Here is an 18,941-nt window from a genome sequence, read left to right as displayed (position 1 = left end):
CTGCTTCCCTTCCTCTTATCCACTGTTGCAATCAGGAAATAGACTTGCTATGCTGGCGCTTTGATTGGCCACTCTACTGTGAAATCCTTAAGGGGCAATTTTTTTCTGCTGGCAGCTGCTGGCAGGACATCATGTTATGGTTGTGTGTCCCCCCATGCTACCCTGAATCTGTGTTAGATGGTTCTGTGTGCTTGCTGAGGAAGGTGATCACATTTATTAACATTCTCTGGAGTCTATCCCCAAATGTCAGGAGCTTGGCTGTTAAAATGCCATTGGACTGATCAATGCAGAGGAGCTCTGTTCTGGTGCTAGGAACTCTTTCCACCATCTTTGAACTTTCAGCTGGCTGAGCCCTTTATTCAGGCCCTGGAATTGCTGATAAATGCCACTGTTTTTTACAGAGACAAGGTGGGTGAAGTAATATCTTTTGTTGGGCCAACTTCTGTTGGTGAAAGAGAGAAGCTTTTGAGCTGGCAGAGGTCTTCCTCAGGTTTGTTTTCCATGACTGCCTTAGTTCAGTTCTTTCTCTGTGGGTGTTCCCCACTGCCTTATCTCTCTGTTCCCCAATCTGTCATGCCCTCATAATCCTCCCATTTTACATATTTTACGCGGTCCTTCTGCAACAGTTTAATAGTTTTAAGTACAAATAAAGCATTAAATAGGTATGATATATTTGTCCTTCACCCTGGAGTCACTTAGTTGGAGTCAGGAGTTTCCCAATGTAACCTTGAAACACAGCATCTTGCTAACTTCAACTCCGTCTCACTAGCTTCCTCAGATACCCTCTCTTGGTTCTCCCCCAAACCTACAAAGGATGCAGGCTCTGGACTCTTCATATGTCTTTATAATTCTGGTAGTGCTCAGGTACCTTGGTGATGAGTGTGTAAGAAATACCTAGACAAAGAGAGACTGGATGCTAGGACACCTAGTAACTATGCCTGCAAATTATAGGATTTGCTTCCTGTCTGCCTGAAATGCTCAATCTGCTTCAACATTAAAGTGAACCTAAAATATGTTAGGGACATCTGACCACCTGTGTCACCAACTTGCCTGGAGCCTGAAATTGCATTAGAGTAGTTCTGTTGCTGACTTCTGCTCCAATAAAGGTCCCAGCATGCAGTCCTTGAGGTTGGTCAGGTAGTCTTGCATTCTGAGACCTGTAGTCTCTGTGAACTTGGCTGAGGCCCAGATATTTGAGCTCTGCTAGTTGATACTTGTCCTTGAATGCTGTATCTTTGGAGTATTTTGTAACATTAGCGCTTTGGTGGCAGATCCTGACTAACTGCATTCTGTTGATATCTAAATACTGGTGTATTGAGATTTGCATAGGATACCCGGCTGAGTGTACCTAGGGAGATTAGGAATAATCAGCGTTCCTGGACTGGTTCTAGTTAATGGCATAATCATGCAACAGACTCAAATCATGGCACACATCTCAAGTGACCTGGGCAGTGTTTCCCAGGTGAAGTACACCTGGAAATGTTTAGGGAGTTTTGCAGACAGTTAACCAAATACTTCCCCTAATGGCTTTATGGCTTTCCATTTAATGTAGAGTGGTCTTATTAGGACCATATAGCTCTGAGATCACAGCCTGAGATGTCCTGGCTTTGTCAAAAGCACAAGCTATATCAAACATTTAAATGGCAGCCCTCTAAGAAAAAGCAAGGTATTGTGTTGACGATTTAGCAAGTGGCATAATTCCTTTTGTCCCAATGCCCCAGTATGGTATTTGGAAGTGTGTTCTGTACTGGAGGTGCTGCCCTCTGGGTGAGGGAGAAAATGGAAGTGCTAACCACTTGATCCTTAAAAACAACTTGTACTTTACAGGGTGTTTACCTTGGGTCCTGGTCAAATTCTAATTTGAGTAATTAAGTTGTTTCCCCCTAAATTAACACTGTAGTTTCAATCCTCTAGAAGGGTGTTGAAAAATTGGAGAGGTACTACTGTGCTGCACTTCAGTATTGGATGAAGAGATTCCTTGTGTGTCTGGACATCTACGTGTAGTGTTTGTTGTGTACTTTGGACTCTGAGTTCTGTATAATCACTTCTTGCTGGTTGTTTGCTAATTGTTATTTCTGAGCACACCCCATTTGGGAGAGGAACAGAACAAATGAACAGTAGAATCATTAGCTCATGGTCTGTGGTTGAGTTTAGTGGGAGCAATAGCTATTTGCACTGCCAATAAGTGGCTGAAATGTAGAGGCTTAGAAATAAAGATTAATATTACATTTTCAAAACCAAACAGCATAAGGAATGAACCATATGTCAGAGATCAAACATAGTAATGATTTGCTCTCTCCAAGGTAGAGAGGCCACCTGGAAGCAATTTTCTCAGACAGCCAAAAGCTTGTAGAATTGGCTGCAGTTGCTTTTTTTAATAAATGGGAACCAATGATGATTCAAAACCCCCTGAATGCTTGGGAGCTGGCTTTGCCTTGGCTGGAAGGACCAATTTGATGTGAGATGACAGATGGAAATTGGATTTGAAGCAGTTGGTTTCAGGTGGCTTATATGTTAACTGACTAAGCTCAGTACAGTCAAGCTAAGGAGAAGCCCAGGCACTTGTGGGTATGTTGGTCTCACAGTATATTTCTCCAACTGCCTTCCTTAAATGCCCTTACATAATGTACTATCCTCCTGATTTGGAAGGCAAATCTAGCCATGTTTCTGGAGCTCTTTTGAGTGATTCGATGCCCATTTCTGTTTGTTTTCCTCTGGCAAATATCCAAGAGAATTTGCCTTCCTCTCTAAGGCTGGTGCAGGGATTGTACCTTAGTCCTGGATTCATAGATTCTAAGTCCAGAAGGGACCATTGTGATCATCTCATGTGACCTCCTGTATAACACAGGCCGCAGAACTGACAGCACCAGGCATCCTCGCCAGGGCTGTGTACCAAGCAAGGTTACTGGGCCCTCAGCATTGTCTTTCATGTTACTCCAGTGGCAGGTGTCCTGGTAGTTTGATTTGGCCTTAAAGGCTATGTGCTTCAGTTCGTCTATGTCTAGAGATCTTCCAAGCTCAGGAATCAGTTTCTCAAGGATCTCAGCGCAGAACTCGGCGATTCTGGGATATTGCATCAGTGCAGAGTGTTCTAGCATGGCAAGTTCATGCCTTTATTATGGACTCCACTCCCGACTCCTTTTGCACAAACTAGCCTTTCTTGAAAGACAGCCCCTGGGTTAAATGAGGACCATGCTGCTATTAATATGGAGGGGTGGCCTGGAGAGAATGCAGTTCCCAACATACAGCACCTTTCCACATTGCATACTGGGACCTGGAGTCTTTTCATATTCTTATCTGGGCTCCCATTATCACAATGCCTGAGAGCATCACAGACTTAAACCGATTTATCCTCCCAACATCCTGTGAAGTCAGGAAGTATCCCCGGTGTACAGACAAGGAACTGAGGCTTAAAGAGGCTGAATGACCTATCCACATTGGGAAGCTGTAATAGTGCCTTATCCACAAGCCCATGACTTTGCAGATGACACTTTCATTTTCAATATAAGGGCAGCTGCAAGGTAGCCCATTTTTGCATAGTGGGTGTATGGCAAGTTGCCGAGAAGCTTCTTGGTTAGACAGAGTTTGGGCTCCGATGGGATAAGCTGTTTGATGTTGATCTTGTGACCTGGCTGTGGCTGTGTACAGTTGTTCCGGATGGTTTCTGCATCACCCTCTCCTAGTGTTGTGTATCTGCTGGATACCACGTCCTCTCTCAGTGCTTCCTACCTCAGCATGCATTCATTGTGTTCATGTGATGGTTGATCACCCCCTCATGGCCTATACCCAGAGCTGCCCCCTACTGCCTCAGTTGTCTCCCTAACTATTGTACAGGGACCGGATTGATTATATTGGAGAACTCCACCTCCTCTTGTATTGTCTGGTGAGTTACAATAAGGTATCAGTGGAAAGGGAGAGTGAGAGACAGGTGAGGAAATCTGCTCTTAGGGCCAGGACTATGTGGGTGGGGTTAAGGACTGCTGGTCCCTGAGAGGTAATGCTTTCTTGGGTGTTGTGGCTGCAGCTCTCACACATGCAGACCTGCAGCTGCTTTTGGCATCAACGACCACTTGCCTCAGCACAGGCAGGCTTTATTTCCATAATCTATGGAATTGGCCCTTGTTTGTTAGACATGATAACCTACTTTGCTGTGTTTTGACTAAGGATCTCAGCTGCTGATGTTGATTGTAATAAGGGCAGTTGGAGGTCCAACATCCCAGTGCAGGGATGTGAAGACAAGTGGCTGTATGCCCTGTGAGAGATGAGTTTGAATTGGGAACTGGAGAAGTGAGGGGACTCAGTGTTGTGAATGATGCTGGGAAACTACAGTTTGAAATGGGGAAAAGTTTCTGCTTCTTCTCCATGTGGCCGCTTTTGTGGTGGTGTTGGTGCCATTTAGGACATTCTGTATTCCTCCTCCTCCTCTCACTGGGCAGGGCCACGCTGCACTGGCTCTCCATGATACTTGGGCTCTCAGGGCAAGATTTGCTCTTTGTTGTCCTGGTGGTGGAAGGTCACAGTTTCTCAAGGGAAGCTGTTCCCAACCTTCCTTGGGATTTGAAAATAAGCCATCCTGATGGAAATGGATGGGGGCTCCTTCATTCAGGTGCTGTGTCTGTGGGTGTTCCACTGAAGCTCTGTATAACCATCTGCTTAGTGAATCAGTACAAAAGAGAAAAGCTCAACATCAGATAGAGGGCAATTCCCTCTATCCCCTCAGTTGAACTCTCCCCTCATCTCCATACTAGGGCTTCATTCATGGGACCACATTCTCTATTGGTAGAAGTCCACTGAAGTCATAACAGTTATGTCAGGTGGCCCATGGTGGGACAACAGGAGAGGCTCAGGGACCATCTCCCTAGGGTGGAGTTCCTTTGGTGTGATGGGAGCTGTTCTTTGCTGGACTTCAAGCTGGGTAGGGTTGTCCCCATGCTGAGTTTGGTAGGATCACACTGGCTTTGCCAGGTGATCTCCCTAGAATAATGTTAGGGTATGTCTACGTAGCAGCTACACAACTGTGGCTGGCCTGTGCCAGCCAGCTCAGGCTGCGGGGCTGTTTTATTGCTGTGGAGACATCTGGGCTTGGGCTGGAGCCCAGGCTCTAGGACCCTGCAAGATGGGAAGATCCCAGAACTCAGGTTCTAGCCCGAGCCCAGAAGTCTACACAGCAATGAGACAGCCCCTGAGCCTGAACCCCGTGAGCCTGCATCAACTGGCACAGGCCAGCCACAGGTTTTTCTTTGCTGGGTAGACATACCTTTAAACTGCCACGATGTTGTTGAGGCCAGGAAACAAACAACATTGTTCTGCCAGAAACTTCAGAGGCTAATGGCACCAATTCCTACTTCTCTAGAATAGGCTATGGGGAGGAGTGGGGTGGGACCACCTGGTGGATCCTGCCTCTCTTCCCCTGGCTCTGCTCTGCTCCGCTCCACTGTGCCCAGAGACAGCCTGTCCTTTGTGCAGCTTTTGCCTCTGCCTTTGGTTGATTTAGAGTGTGATCCGATTTCAATGTGAATGCAGGAGCAAACTTCAGTTGAGACAAGAGCAAATACACCAGGAGAGAAGCATAGCACATAGCCTGGGCCCATGCTCTGGAAATGGGGAAGGGGCAGCCTCTGTGTCTGAGGGAAAGGTCTCCCTTCTACTAGGGGTGCTCACATCTCTGTAGCAATGCACACAGCCATAGTGCTGCAGGTGCCCAACTTTGGGCAATCTCTGTTCCACTGTTGCTATCTGAGGCCATTATGTGGAGGACAGTGGACATGTGGAGCTCCAGGACATCCTAGCCCCACCTTCTGCCCTTTCACGCTGGGCTGTGTGGCATCCGCTCCACACTGTCAGACATCTTTCACATTACCTGCCCTTAGGGCCCTGGGTGCTTTCAGATCACTGCCTCTCCCAGCTATGGGCCAGGTGGGCTCTGCTAAGGCAGAGGTCAGGCAAGCTGTGTTGGTTGCCGTGACATCCCAGGCTTTTGCCCCATGGTGGAGGGACTCCTGCTCCATTGCAAATGTGCTGCTGGGAGCCCAATGTTGTCCCTGAATCTCCCTGTGATCGCTGGCATTTCATTCCCAGGTGATGACAAGTATGGACGGAAAGTCATTTTGTTCAGTGCCTGCCGGATGCCGCCCAGCCATCAACTTGACCATGTGAAACTGCTAGAGTGAGTACTGCCTTGGGGGTCTGCTGCTCCTCTGATAGCCTGGATCTGAGAGAGTCCCTGAGCTCTGGGTCCATGTGGGCCAGATCTATAGGCAGCAGCTGTGCACTCAATTACAATCTCCTACTAGGTGGGGGTTGCCCCACACACAGCCAGCCAATCCCCTGGCCAGGGACTGCCCTCCTGTATGCTTCTCTCCTCCCTCACCTAGGGCACAAGTGCCTCCATTTCTGCAGTATGGAAGAACTTTCCTTATGCCAACGGAGGCCAATAGGAAGCAAGTTTATATACATGCCAGTGCATGCTGTGTGTTCAGGAATTCCTGCATCTCCCCAGGTACCTTAAGTTCACACTGGACCAGTATGTGGAGAGTGACTACACATTGGTGTATCTGCACCATGGCCTCACCAGTGAGAACAAGCCGTCCCTGAGCTGGCTGCGGGATGCCTACCGGGAATTTGACCGCAAGTGAGTGGGTGTGGCCAATGGGACAGGACTCCTGAGTTCTCTTTTACAGTCTGACTCCCTGTGTGGTCCTCTTTCATTCTAAAGCATGTCCTAGGCAAGTCCTTTTCCCCGTCTGTAACCTGGGAATCATAATCCCTCCCATGTCTCTGCCTGCTGGGAGGTGGTGGGGATGAACTGTTGTTTGTCAAATGCTCTGAAGATCGTTCTATAGACAGACTGAGTTAGGGGTACCGACTACCCCTGCAGAATGTTCTCCAAGTCAGCAGAAGGCTAGCAAAGGCAAGAGTCAGTGCGAGTGTCGAGGCTTCGTGGCAGCTCATCCCCTCCTGAGACAGTGCCTCCACAGTGGAGTTGTGGGTTGGCAAAGAGCAAGGGTTGAGGTTGCTGGGTGGTTGAGGGCTAGGAAATGTGGGGAGAAGGGAGATACAGAAGGCTGGAGAATGGGGATTACACAGGGAGCCCCAAGGAAGGGCATAGTGCATTGAGGGTTTGGAGCATGGGACTTGGAGCACAAGGGAGACATCTGAAGCTTTGAGCTCCTGGAGATGCCCAGCTCCCCACCCAAGGCACAACTCTTCCTCACTCGGCTTCCTTTGGCAGGTACAAGAAGAACATCAAAGCGCTGTACATTGTGCACCCAACGATGTTCATCAAGACACTGCTGATTCTCTTCAAGCCTCTGATCAGGTAGGGGGCAGCGGAGGCTGGCTCAGCAGGCTGAGGGGAGCACAGGCTCCCAGCTCTTCCTGTGCTGGTGACTCCTGCTGCATTAACCTCTCAGGGGCTATGCCTCCCATTATTTCTGTGCTCAGAAAGATCCAGCCAAAACTGCTGGGTGCCTGGGGAGCTCAGCCCCCTCCAAATGTCACATTTCCCAGGCTTCAGCTCCAGGACAGAAGGGGAGGAGGAGAATGAAACTCAAAGTGACACTGAGTTCAGTGTGTCACCAGTGAACCTCTCAGCCCTCTGTGCTACAACTGAAAAGAGGAGCTGTCTCCAGCCTGCTGCAGAGCTCGGGGAGGGGCAGTGCTGGGCTGTACAGAGCCCATCTTTGCCTGGCTTTGAGCCAGGCTGTGGCGGAGCCTTAGCATTGCCTCACTGAAGATGTGGGTTGAGAGGGAACTGCAGTGCATGGTACCCCTACTGCTTACCCTGTCCTGCCCCTAGCACTGCCAAGGCTCCTCAATTCTGCCCTGCAGGCCCCATGATCTTCCAGCCCTTGGTTTCTCAGGCAGTTCTGCTAATGTCCCCTCACTTCTGCTGCTCCTGCCCTGTGCTCCCTCTGACTCTGCTGATGCTAGTCACTCCTGAACCCTCATGGACCTGCTTGCCCTCTGTTTTGCAGCTTCAAGTTTGGACGGAAGATTTTTTATGTGAACTTCCTGAGCGATCTGGAGGAGCATGTGAAGCTGGAGCAACTGGGGATCCCAAGCCAGGTGCTAAAGTGAGAGCGTGCTGCCTGCCTACCCACTCACTCGGCTCCATCAGAGGAGGGAAGATGGGCAGCGGGGAGAGACAGTGGAAAGGAGGAAGGAAGTGATGGGGAGGGGCCTTATTTTGCTCCCAAGTGATGATGGAGCTGAGGTAGCCGTGCCATGGTGTCTCAGAGAGGAGGCTCTTCCTAGCTTCCCTTCCTGCCTGTCCCCAGCATCAATGCCTGACTTTGTCCCACTAGGCCCCTTTGCTGCCTCTGTCTCCTCTGCCTCCTGGTCTCCTCTCAGGCAAGTGACCTTACCCCCTGTGTGTGTCTCTGCTGCCCCTCTCTGTCCGCTGCTGCCTGTGCACCCATTCTGCTCAATAGCGCAGTGGGGCCTTGGCACTTCAGCTTTCCTCTGGCCTCTCACAGGTGCATCAACTGCAACCCCAGCTTGTTTGGATTCCTCTGGCTCTACCTCTCTCATACACGTCCCTCCTTGCCATCCAACAAACCTGCCCTGACTACCTCACTGTACAATCCTTTGCCCTGTCTTTTCCCCATCCATCCCAGTCAGCTGCTCTCTCTGTACAGACCCCTCCTGGCTCCCTCTTCTCTGCTGGAGGCTTAGGCCTCTGGTCTTGCTGCCTCAGCACCCCTGAGCTGTCTGCCCTTGCCTCTCTGCTGTGTGTGGGGTCAGCACATGCTAGGTTGGCACTGTCTTTGGGGCAGTTCCCAATGAGTGTCCATAGGGCATGGGTATGGTGCTGGGTGTGAGATTGCAGGTGCTGGTTGGTGGTGTGAGATGGGCTGGTTCCCCACCAATCTGTCTCTCTCACTGCAGATATGATGAGTACCTGAAATCACTGCAGAAACCCTCTCAAGTGCCCCAGAAGCAGACCCCCCCGCGCCCTCCCCTGCCAAACCAGCAGTTTGGGGTGTCTCTGCAGCAGTGAGTATCTCGGAGTTGCGTTGCTTTGGCTGCTGAGCCAGCTAATGCCAGGGCCCTGAGTATAATGCAATAGGGCAGCTGCAGAAATGGCAGCAAAATTGCCCATTTCTTGAACTTGCCGCAGAGCCTGAGTTGTCATTTGAAAACCTCAGTTCTCTAGCCCAGATCCTGAGCTACCCTCTGTCCACCTCAGACCCTGGCCTGCCTGCTTGCTGGGCCAGTTCTTGGTGTAAGCTAGAGGCACTTCAGGGTTTCTGTAACGTGCTGACAGCTAACAGCCCCCAAGGGGTGTTTCAGGAACTGAGGAGTTCACTGGGACACAAGGACATGCCAGCTACACCCCTTGTGCTTGGGGCTAGGGCTGGGAAGGGCGGGAGTATGAGCCATGCCATTGGAGGATTCCTCAAGTTGGAGGAATCCTCAAGGGGCCAGTTAAAATGGCATTATTTTGTTGGAGCAGGGCAGAGGATTTGACCCACAACTTTTTCCATAGCTTAGATGCTGTTTTTAATAGAGGGATTCTCAGGGACACATCCTCTCCCATTCATCCTTGCCTGACTGCCTCCCCACCCTTTCCTGGTCATATCACATCCCTGTGGCAGCTTCAGAATTGCTGACGTGGGAAAGTGACATTGGCAAAGTATTATTTAATGTATCTTTAGCTTTGAATGCAATTTGGCCACTGGAAATGAAGGGGAACCAGCTCCCTGTGCTCCGGGATTTCCCCATGGAGCAGTTTGGGAAGTGATTGTATAACCTTATGGCTGCAGTGAAAGCTTTCCAAAAACATGACCTCAGTGTAACCAGTGGCAGTGACCACTGGCTGAGTTTACAGGCATCCTGAAACGGTATTTTTGAGAGGGGTGATTTGGCCCATTCTTTGCAATGGGGTGTTGACTCTGAAACCAAGTGGTGATAATGTACATGTCGATATTTCATTACTGATCATCTTAACTGAACCATCCAGCATTTGTCATTGCCGTGGAGTGATGCACAGCAGCTAGCTGCTGTCTAGGTGCACTCCTGTACTTCCCTTCCCTGCATTTAAACTCCCCTCTGTCCTTGTCTAAAAAAGGAGAAAGGAAAAAGGAGCTGCATCCTACAGAGCCACTTGAATTGTTTCCTGGCCCCTTCTCAGCAATCAAAGCCTCCAGATGGGTCCCTGGTGCTGTCTGTAATGCAGTCATTGCTCCTCAACACACAGATCAGCAGTAGAAGGCAGCGTAACATACGTGTCTTGTAGTGTCAAAGAGATGAGGGATGCTGCATTGATTGGACTGGGCTGGGGACAGGTTTGTGGGGGAGAGAGATCCCTGCTACGTACATATAGCAGATGTGATGAGCTGCAGGTGGGAGAGAGGTAACTGGCATTATCTAACCTTCTCCTCTCCCCACAGCCTAAGGGAGAAGAGCTCTGATCAGGCCACCATCCCGCTGGTGGTCACAGAGACCATTGCCCATCTGCGGGAGCATGGTGAGTGCTTAGGTGAAAACCTCAACCCATCCTAGTCCCATGCAGATGCCTTCTCTTCCCCACCCTAATGCCAATCAGATCTTGATGAAATAGAAGGAAAATGATGGTAGAACAATTTGGAGCCCAAACGTGAGTGTTTGAGCCAGGAAAAGAGATCCTGCCATGCCCTCCTTCCTGCAGAGCATCTGGGCTTGGGTGATGCTCTGTCCACAGCTGTGCTCAAAAGAGCCCTGTGCACGTGGGAGAAGCTGGTGTTCTGACAGCCTTGCTGTGGCTGGATGGGAAGGGTCGGAGAGCTCCAGTGTGTGACAGGCCTGTTGTGAACTCTCCCTTCCCTTCTCTGTCTGCCCAGCTCTGACCACGGAGGGGATTTTCCGGAGATCAGCAAACACACAGGTTGTCAAAGAGGTCCAGCAAAAATACAACATGGGTAAGTGTCCCTCCTCAGGAGAATCCTGCACTCCCCCACTCCCACCTCCAAGTGAGAGTTCTCTGGTCCTCACCAGTCCTGACCCTCAGTGTTTCCCCCTCTCCACTGTTCCCGTCCTTGGGCTCTGCTCTCATCAAGCTTCTTGCACTGCACCCGGTGCTGGGGAGTTTGATCTCCTTTGAATGCTACACAGGCGTTCTGTTGTGTGGACAAATACCTCTTTGGCTCTAGGCTGGAATCCAACCAACTCATTGCACTCTGATCTTAAAGCATCTTTGAATCCTGCTCTCCATCTTGCTGGCCAAGGAGGACTGAACTTTTTCGTTAATTTGCCAGGAGAATTGTGTTTTGAGCAGTGCAAAGTGCGCACCCTCCATCCCTGTTTCTTGAGCGCCTCATCTCCCTCTTCCCAGCTGCTCCCTGAGGAGACTCTTCTGTTTCCCAGGGCTTGGCTTTCCTACCTTCCCATTGTCGCCCTGGAGTGAGACCAAGATCAGGAAAGACCCCTGTTTTGGGGTGATGAACCTTGGGGACATGGGGCTGGAATTGGCAGAGCTGTTGCTTCTGTCTTCTGGGCGAGTAAGTTACCTCCATTTCAAGTGAGTCTTGCGCCATGCTCCTCCTTAGGGTGCTTCTGCTGCAGCGCTGGGCTTCGGCCCCATGACCTGCTCTGTTGATCTGGAGCGAGTCCTGCTCGTTGCCCCCCTCGATGCAGTGTGCTCCTACTCTGGTCGATGGGCTCTGAGCCTCTGCCTGCTCTCTGTCCTCAGGGATGCTGGTGGATTTCCAACAATATGAGGATGTTCACCTCCCTGCTGTGATCCTCAAGACATTCCTGCGGGAGCTGCCGGAGCCCCTGCTCACCTTTGGCCTCTACAGCCACGTTGTCAACTTCTGCAGTGAGTTGGGGGCAAGAGGGTGGAAGGCAAACAACTGAAGCCTGAAATCCCTGAAGGCAGGGATCTCCTCCACGCTACCCCAGATACACAGCTACACTCCCAGGCTGTGGCTCTGGTGCCTTTCTGAGGAATCTAGGCAGCAGAGATGAGCCCCCATTGCCAAGGGCATCTCCATGGCATGGAGAGGAGAGGGAGTCTTTCCGGGGGTACCTGTCCGTTGTGAGCTGGGTTCCTATCAGTGGAGCCTCCCAATGTGAGTCAGGCTCCCCCTGTTGCCTGGTGAGAGCTGGAGGTTCCCCCCTTTGTTGCCTGGGTGTGAGCTAAGGTCTTGCTCACCTACTCACGTGCCCCATTTGTTTCCCTTTCAGACGTGGAGGAGTCGAACCGCATCGATGTTGTTCGCAAAACCCTCCAGACTCTGCCCGAGGAAAACTACCAAGTGCTCTGTTTGCTGATGGCCTTCCTGGCAGAGGTGAGCTGCTCCATCTGGCTCCGAGGGAGGCTCTTCTCTTCTCAGCTCACTGCATCTGGCCCCAGCTCTGTTACTGTGCAGGCCCTCCCTCCCCAACACACATGCTGCCCAGCTGAGAGGGAGTGAGGTTTGGACCAGGAAACCACCTTACTTGATCCCCCATACCCAAGGATAGGAAACAGTCTGACTTATCAGGCTCAGCTAGTTGCTCCCGTTGGGGGGGAGGGGAGGCAGGACAGCAACTGAGACAGAGGGTGAAATCTCCCAGGGGAGCAGATAAAGGGCCAAGAAACAGATGTGTAGTGAGAGCGGGATAGAAAATGAGCTCTGGATCCTGCCCTATTGGACTTGCAGGGAGCTTCCCACTGCTGTGGAAGCTGCTCCCCTGAGCCAAGTCTATCCCCAGCAAGAGGGGTGGGGACACTTAGGCCCCGTGGTACTCTTGGCTGTAGCAGTGCTTTGGACGTGTTGGACGACAGTACCCCCTGGGTCAAGGTATCTCTGTATGGCCTGGAGAATGAGATGCCAGTTGGTGCAGAACGTGGCAAGGTGTCACTTGCTATCTCAAAAGCCCTGCATGCTTCGGGCCCTGCTTATCACCCATGCCATCCCTCCCTGACAGTTCCTAGGGACCAGTAAGGGACCCTGGACTCTATTTGCTGTCTCCCACCATACTTCCAGGTCTATCAGTCTCCTCCAGCTTTTCCAGAGTAGGGGAGGGTTTGGGTAATTTAGGGTTGTGTCCACATTAAGTAAGCTGATTTGGCCTAGGCTGAGAAATTGTTGAGGAGCTTTAAGTGCAAACTGAACGGCAGAGGATGATTAGAAAACAGGCCTGGGCTCCTGGCTGCTGGAATCCTTCTCTTGCTCTGCCTCTTTGTCATCATCTGTATTGCAGTTCCTCCTAGAGAGCCAGGCTCAGGGGTTGTAAAACACACCGCAAGAGATGTCCCTGCCACAGACACAAGACTAACAGTGGGAGAAAGGAAGGACTGTCACCATTTCACTGGTGGGAAACTGAGACACAGAGACCAAGTGACTTGCCTGTGAGACTCTGGGCAGTCTGTGACAGAGCTGGGAATTGAACCCATAGACTATAAGGTCAGGTGGGACCATTATCATCATCTAGTCTGACCTCCTGCACAACACAGGCCACAGAACCTCACCCACCCACTCTTCTAATAGATCCCTAACCTAAGACTGTGTTATTGAAGTCCTCAAATGATTTAAAGACTTCAAGGTACAGAGAATTCACCAGCAACTGACCCATACCCCATGCTACAGAGGAAGATGAGAAATCCCCAGGGCCAATGCCAATCTGCCCTGGGGGAAAATTCCCTCCTGACCCCAAATATGGCGATCAGCTAAACCCTGAGCATGTGGGCAAGACTCACCAGCCAGAAAGAATTCTCTGTCGTAACTCAGAACCCACCCCATGTAACATCCCTTCACAGGCCATTGGGCATATTTATCGCTAGTAATCTAGGATCAGTCAATTGCCATATTAGGCTGTCCCATCGTACCATCCCCCTCCATTAACTTATCGAGCTCAGTCTTGAAGCCAGCTAGGTTCCTTGCCCCCACTGCTCCCCTTGGAAGGCTGTTCACTCCCCTGATGGTTAGACACCTTCATCTAATTTCAAGTCTAAACTTCCTGATGACCAGTTTATATCCATTTGTTCTTGTGTCCAGATTGGCACTGAACTTAAATATCTCCTCTCCCTCCCTGGTATTTATCCCTCTGATGTATTTATGTATGGGACCCAGATCCCCTGAATCCCAGTCAAGTGTCTTCATTGCAAGCCCACCTCTCCTTCCCAGATGCACTATATTGTGTCCCGTGCCTCAGTTTCCCCCTGTAGGTTAGGCTCCTGAGCCCCCACCCTTGGATTGTGAGGCACCAAGGAGGACGGAGCGCTGATGCTGTTTTTTCTCTTTGTCATTGGGGTGTCCTCTCTCCCTCCCATGTAGGTCTCTGCTCACAGCGGCGTAAACAAGATGACAAACACCAACTTGGCTGTGGTTTTTGGCCCAAACCTGCTGTGGGCTAAGGATGCAGCCATCACCCTCAAGGCCATCAACCCCATCAACACCTTTACCAAGTTCCTGCTGGACCACCAGAGGGCGCTGTTCCAGGACATGGAGGCCTGAGCCAGGGCCAGCCCACACCAGCACACTGTGCCCACCTTCCCCCTCCCTCTTCCTACCTTGTTGTGGAGCCGTGGCCAGGAGCCTCCCGCACAGAGGGTCCCTTGGAGCTGCGGGCGCTGAGCAGAGTGAGGGCTTGGAGATGGTGTGAGAGTGAGTAAGCAGGTGACCATTTGCCAGAGGTGGGGGAGGGGAGCTGGTCTCCCCATTCCTGGGAGTGGAGTCTTGTCCCCAGACCATTCTGTGCAGCTCCTCCAGGGCTTGTCCCTGGCCACGCTGTCCCATTAGGGGCCATTCCCTCCTTCCTTCCCTTCACGGGTTTCCTTCTGCCCTCCTCTCCGTCTCCCAGCAGCCCCTCTTCTCTGCAGTGCCCCAAGATCCCAGCTCATTCCTCCTACCTGCAGCAGCTGGGCTAGCACAGCCAGGGAGGGCTAGGCTGCAGTTATGTGGCGGGAGGCTCCCCGTGCCTGCCCATCCTCTCAGGAGCTGAGTGCAGTGTCCTGGCTCCCCATCCCCCCCCAGAGCAGGGCAGGTAAGCCTTGTGCTTCAGGTGTTGGGGAGGACCGCACCAGCTGCTCCTGGGCTAATACCAACCCTGCCCTTGACTTGCAGCAGGTGAGTGAAGGAGAAACTGACTCTCAGGGGGACCAGGGCGTTTGTTTTTTAGAGAGACCGTGACTGAGGAGAGTTGGTTTAGCCCTGCCTCTGCTGGCACTGCCCCCTCCCGCAAGGGAGCTAGTAATGCCTCTCCAGGGGGCCCTAGCACCCACTGCAGGTGCTGTTCACCTTCACTAACAGGACTGGTGTGCATAGGGTGTGTGGTAGCCCATGACTACTCAGCCCTGGCTCTAATGGTCCCCTTGGCTTTGTCCCCGGCTCCTGGTGGGAGGGTTTCACTCCAGACCCAGCGGGCATGTGCTGTCCCCTCTAATGCTCTGTGATCAGGAAGCTTGTTGGAATCATGCAGGGGACAAGTGACCTGGTGCCATTTGACTCCCCACTGCCAAACCCCACAATTGACTTTACCCTTCCACATGGCTGCAGGGCAGGGGCACGCCTGGGTTCCGTTTACACGTGTATCTGCTGGCCAGCATGGGCACCTCTGCCCCCAGCCCTGACTGCTGCTTGGCTCTGGGTGAATGGGATTTTATCCAGCATAAATGTAACTCAGAACGTGGTCTGAAGGGAAGGGCCGGTGCACTGAGGCCAAACCTTAGCCAGAGGTGCAAGGCCTGGGTTGCAGGAACTGGCCTAGGTGCTGAACTCGCATGTGCCAAAGCTGCCAGGGGCAGCCTGTGCCATATAGGGTGCCCCTAGCCCGGCTCCTCATTGCCCCCTATGTCTGTTCCACCCCTTCAGGGGAGCTGGTTTCATGCACCCCTTGTGTGCTAGGTGCTGGCTTTCTACAGGCCAGGCTCAGGAACAGAGTGGGGCAGATCCGTGTCTTAGGCAGGCGCACTGCAGTCACAGTTCAGTGTCGGTTTTAGCGCAGGGGGATCCCCTCTAAAGTAACGGGGAGCCAGTGTTTCCTCTCCTTGGTCAGGGAGACGGGCTGCCACAGTGGAGCCAGACTCTGTTTCTAGCCTCACTCCCCAAGACCCGTTGGTCTTGTGGCCTGCTCCCCCAGGCTAGTCCTGGTCCCATCTGCACCATAGCACAGGGGAAACATTTGGACCAAGCAGAGCTCGTTTTATAGTGGCAGTTTGCTATTGGACACTAAGTTGATCTGCTTTTAATAGGATTTTAACCTGCCCTAGAATCTGACTGAAGGACACCCTGATTTAAAAATACGACACTGCTGATGAGCATCAGCAACAGCAATGGGGTCTCCTCTGCCAGGCCTAGGAGCAGGGACCCCAGATTGGCAAGAACTCGATCAGTCCTGCACTGCCGGCCAGGCCCAGCTTGGTGGCTCGAGTGGTTGCCAATTCAACAGCTGTGCTTGGGGTGACCCACAACAGGGTGAGATAGGCAAGTAGAGGAGGGGAGAATTCGGAGTAGGGCTGGAGAACAGACTGTGCATGGTTTGGGGCTGCCCCATCCTGCACAGAGTAAATCTCTCTCTGGGAGGCTGAAAGGCCTGTGGTGGGGAAGGGCCTGGAGCTGGACACATTGCTGTGTGCGAGGTGAATTTCTTCCTGCCTGTTTGGCTGGGACACGAATGCCCTTTGCTGTGAGTGAGTCTGGTCAAAATCCACTAGGGATGGTGTGGGTGGGTCACCAAGGGCTTCAGGGTCACCTTGACTTCTGCTAGACCCAGCACCGAGGGTAGCTCTGCCATGGGAAAGCTGGAGGGGCTCAGTACTCCCATTCAGGTTGGGGGGTGGGGCCCTTCTCTTGCCCCCTAAGTTTTGTTAGGCCCTGCTTAGTAGGACACTTGCTGTTGTTCGTTTTTGTGACCCCATATCACAGCTTTTGTCTTCTCCCTCTTGAGGGAGAATCGCCTCTTGCACGTATTTGAGTGGCTGGGCGTGCTAACATTGTCTGGGCCACAGCGAAATGTTGGTTGGCCTAGTTTAAATCTCCCCTGAGGAAGGGACAAACCAGCTGGTCTCCTTGGGATCAAACAGACCCTGAAGGCCAGTAGCCCAGAACAGAAAGTGCCCAGGGGCTGGGGCCCAAGGGCCTGGCTGCAGGCTGAGCCGCTGCTTCCTGGGGAGGGCAGCGAGTTCCAGCCCCCTGCACATACAGCTGGTAGCACTGAATGTGAGCCTGCTTAGCGTTGAGCAAAATTGAAGCTGTACTGGGGGCATGTATTTCCTTAGCCTTCCAGCTAGATTTTTTTCCCAAAAGTGTATGTAGTTAAAATTCCTGTGTAGAACAGGACCCACAGCAAATCTCTGCACGGGGAAGGGAGGGCTTGGAGGAAGGTCAGGTTGCTGGTATTGCACATGATGGGAATGGGCTTACAAGGTCTTGGAAGCAATCCAGTGTAAATATTTCCATTCCTTTACACACCCACCCCCACTCCTGCCTGCCCCCCAGTGCTGCCAAGAGACCTGGAACAGGCACAGCAGTAATGGCTACTTTGCTTCTGCATCTTTTTCTCCTGGATGCCTAGGATGAAAATACTACTCGTGGCTTCCGGGTAGGGCTGTGACCTGGGCCCGCCTGCAGCCTTTGGCTTGCCACAGTGGGTGGCAGGTGGGGACTTCGTCCATGTTTCTGCCAAATAGCTCTGGCCTGAATTGCCTTCCTAATGTGGCTGCCTGCTGGGGTGCATGGTCTGAGGCAGAGCTGGGGGGAGGCACCATGCAGGTAGTTGAAGTGGCTAGAGAACCAGTCTAGGCCCCAGGGAGTCTAGGCTCTAGGGCCTGTAAGAGGGGGTTGGTAGCAGGTTAGGAGCCCATGGTTACTCTGTACTTGTCTCCTGTACTGTGTCCTCATCCTGGGTACAGCTGCCCAAGAGCCCGTGCTCTAGTGTGGCTTCCATATTAAGTATTGGCCACAATGGCCCTGTGGGGGTGACGTGTCTCCTCTCTGTGCCCTGCTCTGCAGCACCCAACTCCACTACTCCCCTCATTCCAGTGGTGTCTGAGCAGCCTGTGAGCACACGCTGTATGCCTGGCCCCAGCCCGCTCTCTCTTCTGGAAACAGAGCCTTTGGCTGACACAGGCAAGGCCAATTTGATGCCTTATGGTAATGTCTCTGCTGATGCAGCAGGGACCTCTGAGGGCCAAACTAGCCCCTTGCTCTTTCAGGCACTGGGGCCCTAGTGCAATTTACAGCTTGGCTTTTTGTTGCTGGTGTTCCCTGCCTTCTCTCCAGTTGATGTTCACCAGGCACAGGGCTGGGGTTTTTACTGTGATATTAATTCACGTCCCTCTTTATTTCCATCTACTCTGCACCAATCTTGTATTTCACAGTTTGCACTTTTTGTATTTCAATAAAAACCAAAACCCAGTCCCGAGCATGGTGTATTTGTCCTAGCTGCAGCCTCTGGGGCTGAGCTACAAGAGAGATGGTTACTCACCCCTCTACAAGGGGGAGCAGAGCTGTGCAGGGTGCATCCTCCTTCTGCCTATGCATGTCCACCCACGTGTGGACAGCACTTCGTCCCACACTCAATGGGCAGCAGCCCTGGGCTAGGGCATGTGGGGCTAGAGCCACAACGAGGATGTAAGCACGGCACTGCAACACCTAACTGTAGGCACCCTCTGGCCCCTGGTGCAAGGGGAGCGTTAGGTGCCTAAGACCAGGATTCACAAAAGTCCCAGGGCTGAGAAGGGAGCCAGTAGAAAATAGCAAGGAAAAGGACAGGGCCTCAATGTGCCTTCCTCCCCAGGCACATTTTAGAGGTTAGGATTTTTGCTCCTGAGCTGCCAAGTCAGGGAGCTAGGATAGCAGCAGATACATTAGTCCCCAAAACAGAGAAATCCAAGCACGGGGAAGAATCTTAACAGCCCCAATTGCTCTTTAACTCAGCCCTCTCCCCTCACCTTTAGCACTCTGCCTGGGACAGAAAACTCCAGGCTTGGCCCACAGTAGTGGAGGCTAACTCATACTGGTCTGATATGGGGA

General features: G+C 51.9%; 1 protein-coding gene across 4 annotated transcripts in view; it reads left to right on the top strand.

Annotated features, from left to right (window-relative positions):
• Positions 1–18,324, top strand: part of ARHGAP1 (Rho GTPase activating protein 1) — a 33,795-nt gene extending 15,471 nt beyond the window's left edge. For all 4 annotated transcript variants that reach the window (XM_067557663.1, XM_067557664.1, XM_067557662.1 and 1 more), the window contains 10 exons: positions 6,079–6,166; positions 6,500–6,631; positions 7,232–7,318; positions 7,977–8,075; positions 8,890–8,997; positions 10,395–10,471; positions 10,824–10,901; positions 11,672–11,800; positions 12,169–12,272; positions 14,244–18,324. In XM_067557663.1, coding sequence (XP_067413764.1) covers positions 6,079–6,166; positions 6,500–6,631; positions 7,232–7,318; positions 7,977–8,075; positions 8,890–8,997; positions 10,395–10,471; positions 10,824–10,901; positions 11,672–11,800; positions 12,169–12,272; positions 14,244–14,423 — 1,082 coding nt within the window. In that variant the 3' untranslated portion in view covers positions 14,424–18,324. The remainder of the gene's footprint in view (positions 1–6,078; positions 6,167–6,499; positions 6,632–7,231; positions 7,319–7,976; positions 8,076–8,889; positions 8,998–10,394; positions 10,472–10,823; positions 10,902–11,671; positions 11,801–12,168; positions 12,273–14,243) is intronic.
• Positions 18,325–18,941: the final 617 nt, after the last annotated feature.

The sequence above is a fragment of the Emydura macquarii genome, unplaced genomic scaffold, assembly GCF_026122565.2.
Source record: "Emydura macquarii macquarii isolate MOO-44397 ecotype Brisbane River unplaced genomic scaffold, CSIRO-AGI_Emac_v2 contig_1876, whole genome shotgun sequence".
Taxonomy (NCBI): domain Eukaryota; kingdom Metazoa; phylum Chordata; order Testudines; family Chelidae; genus Emydura; species Emydura macquarii.
This window is presented reverse-complemented; position numbering and strand designations above follow the sequence as displayed.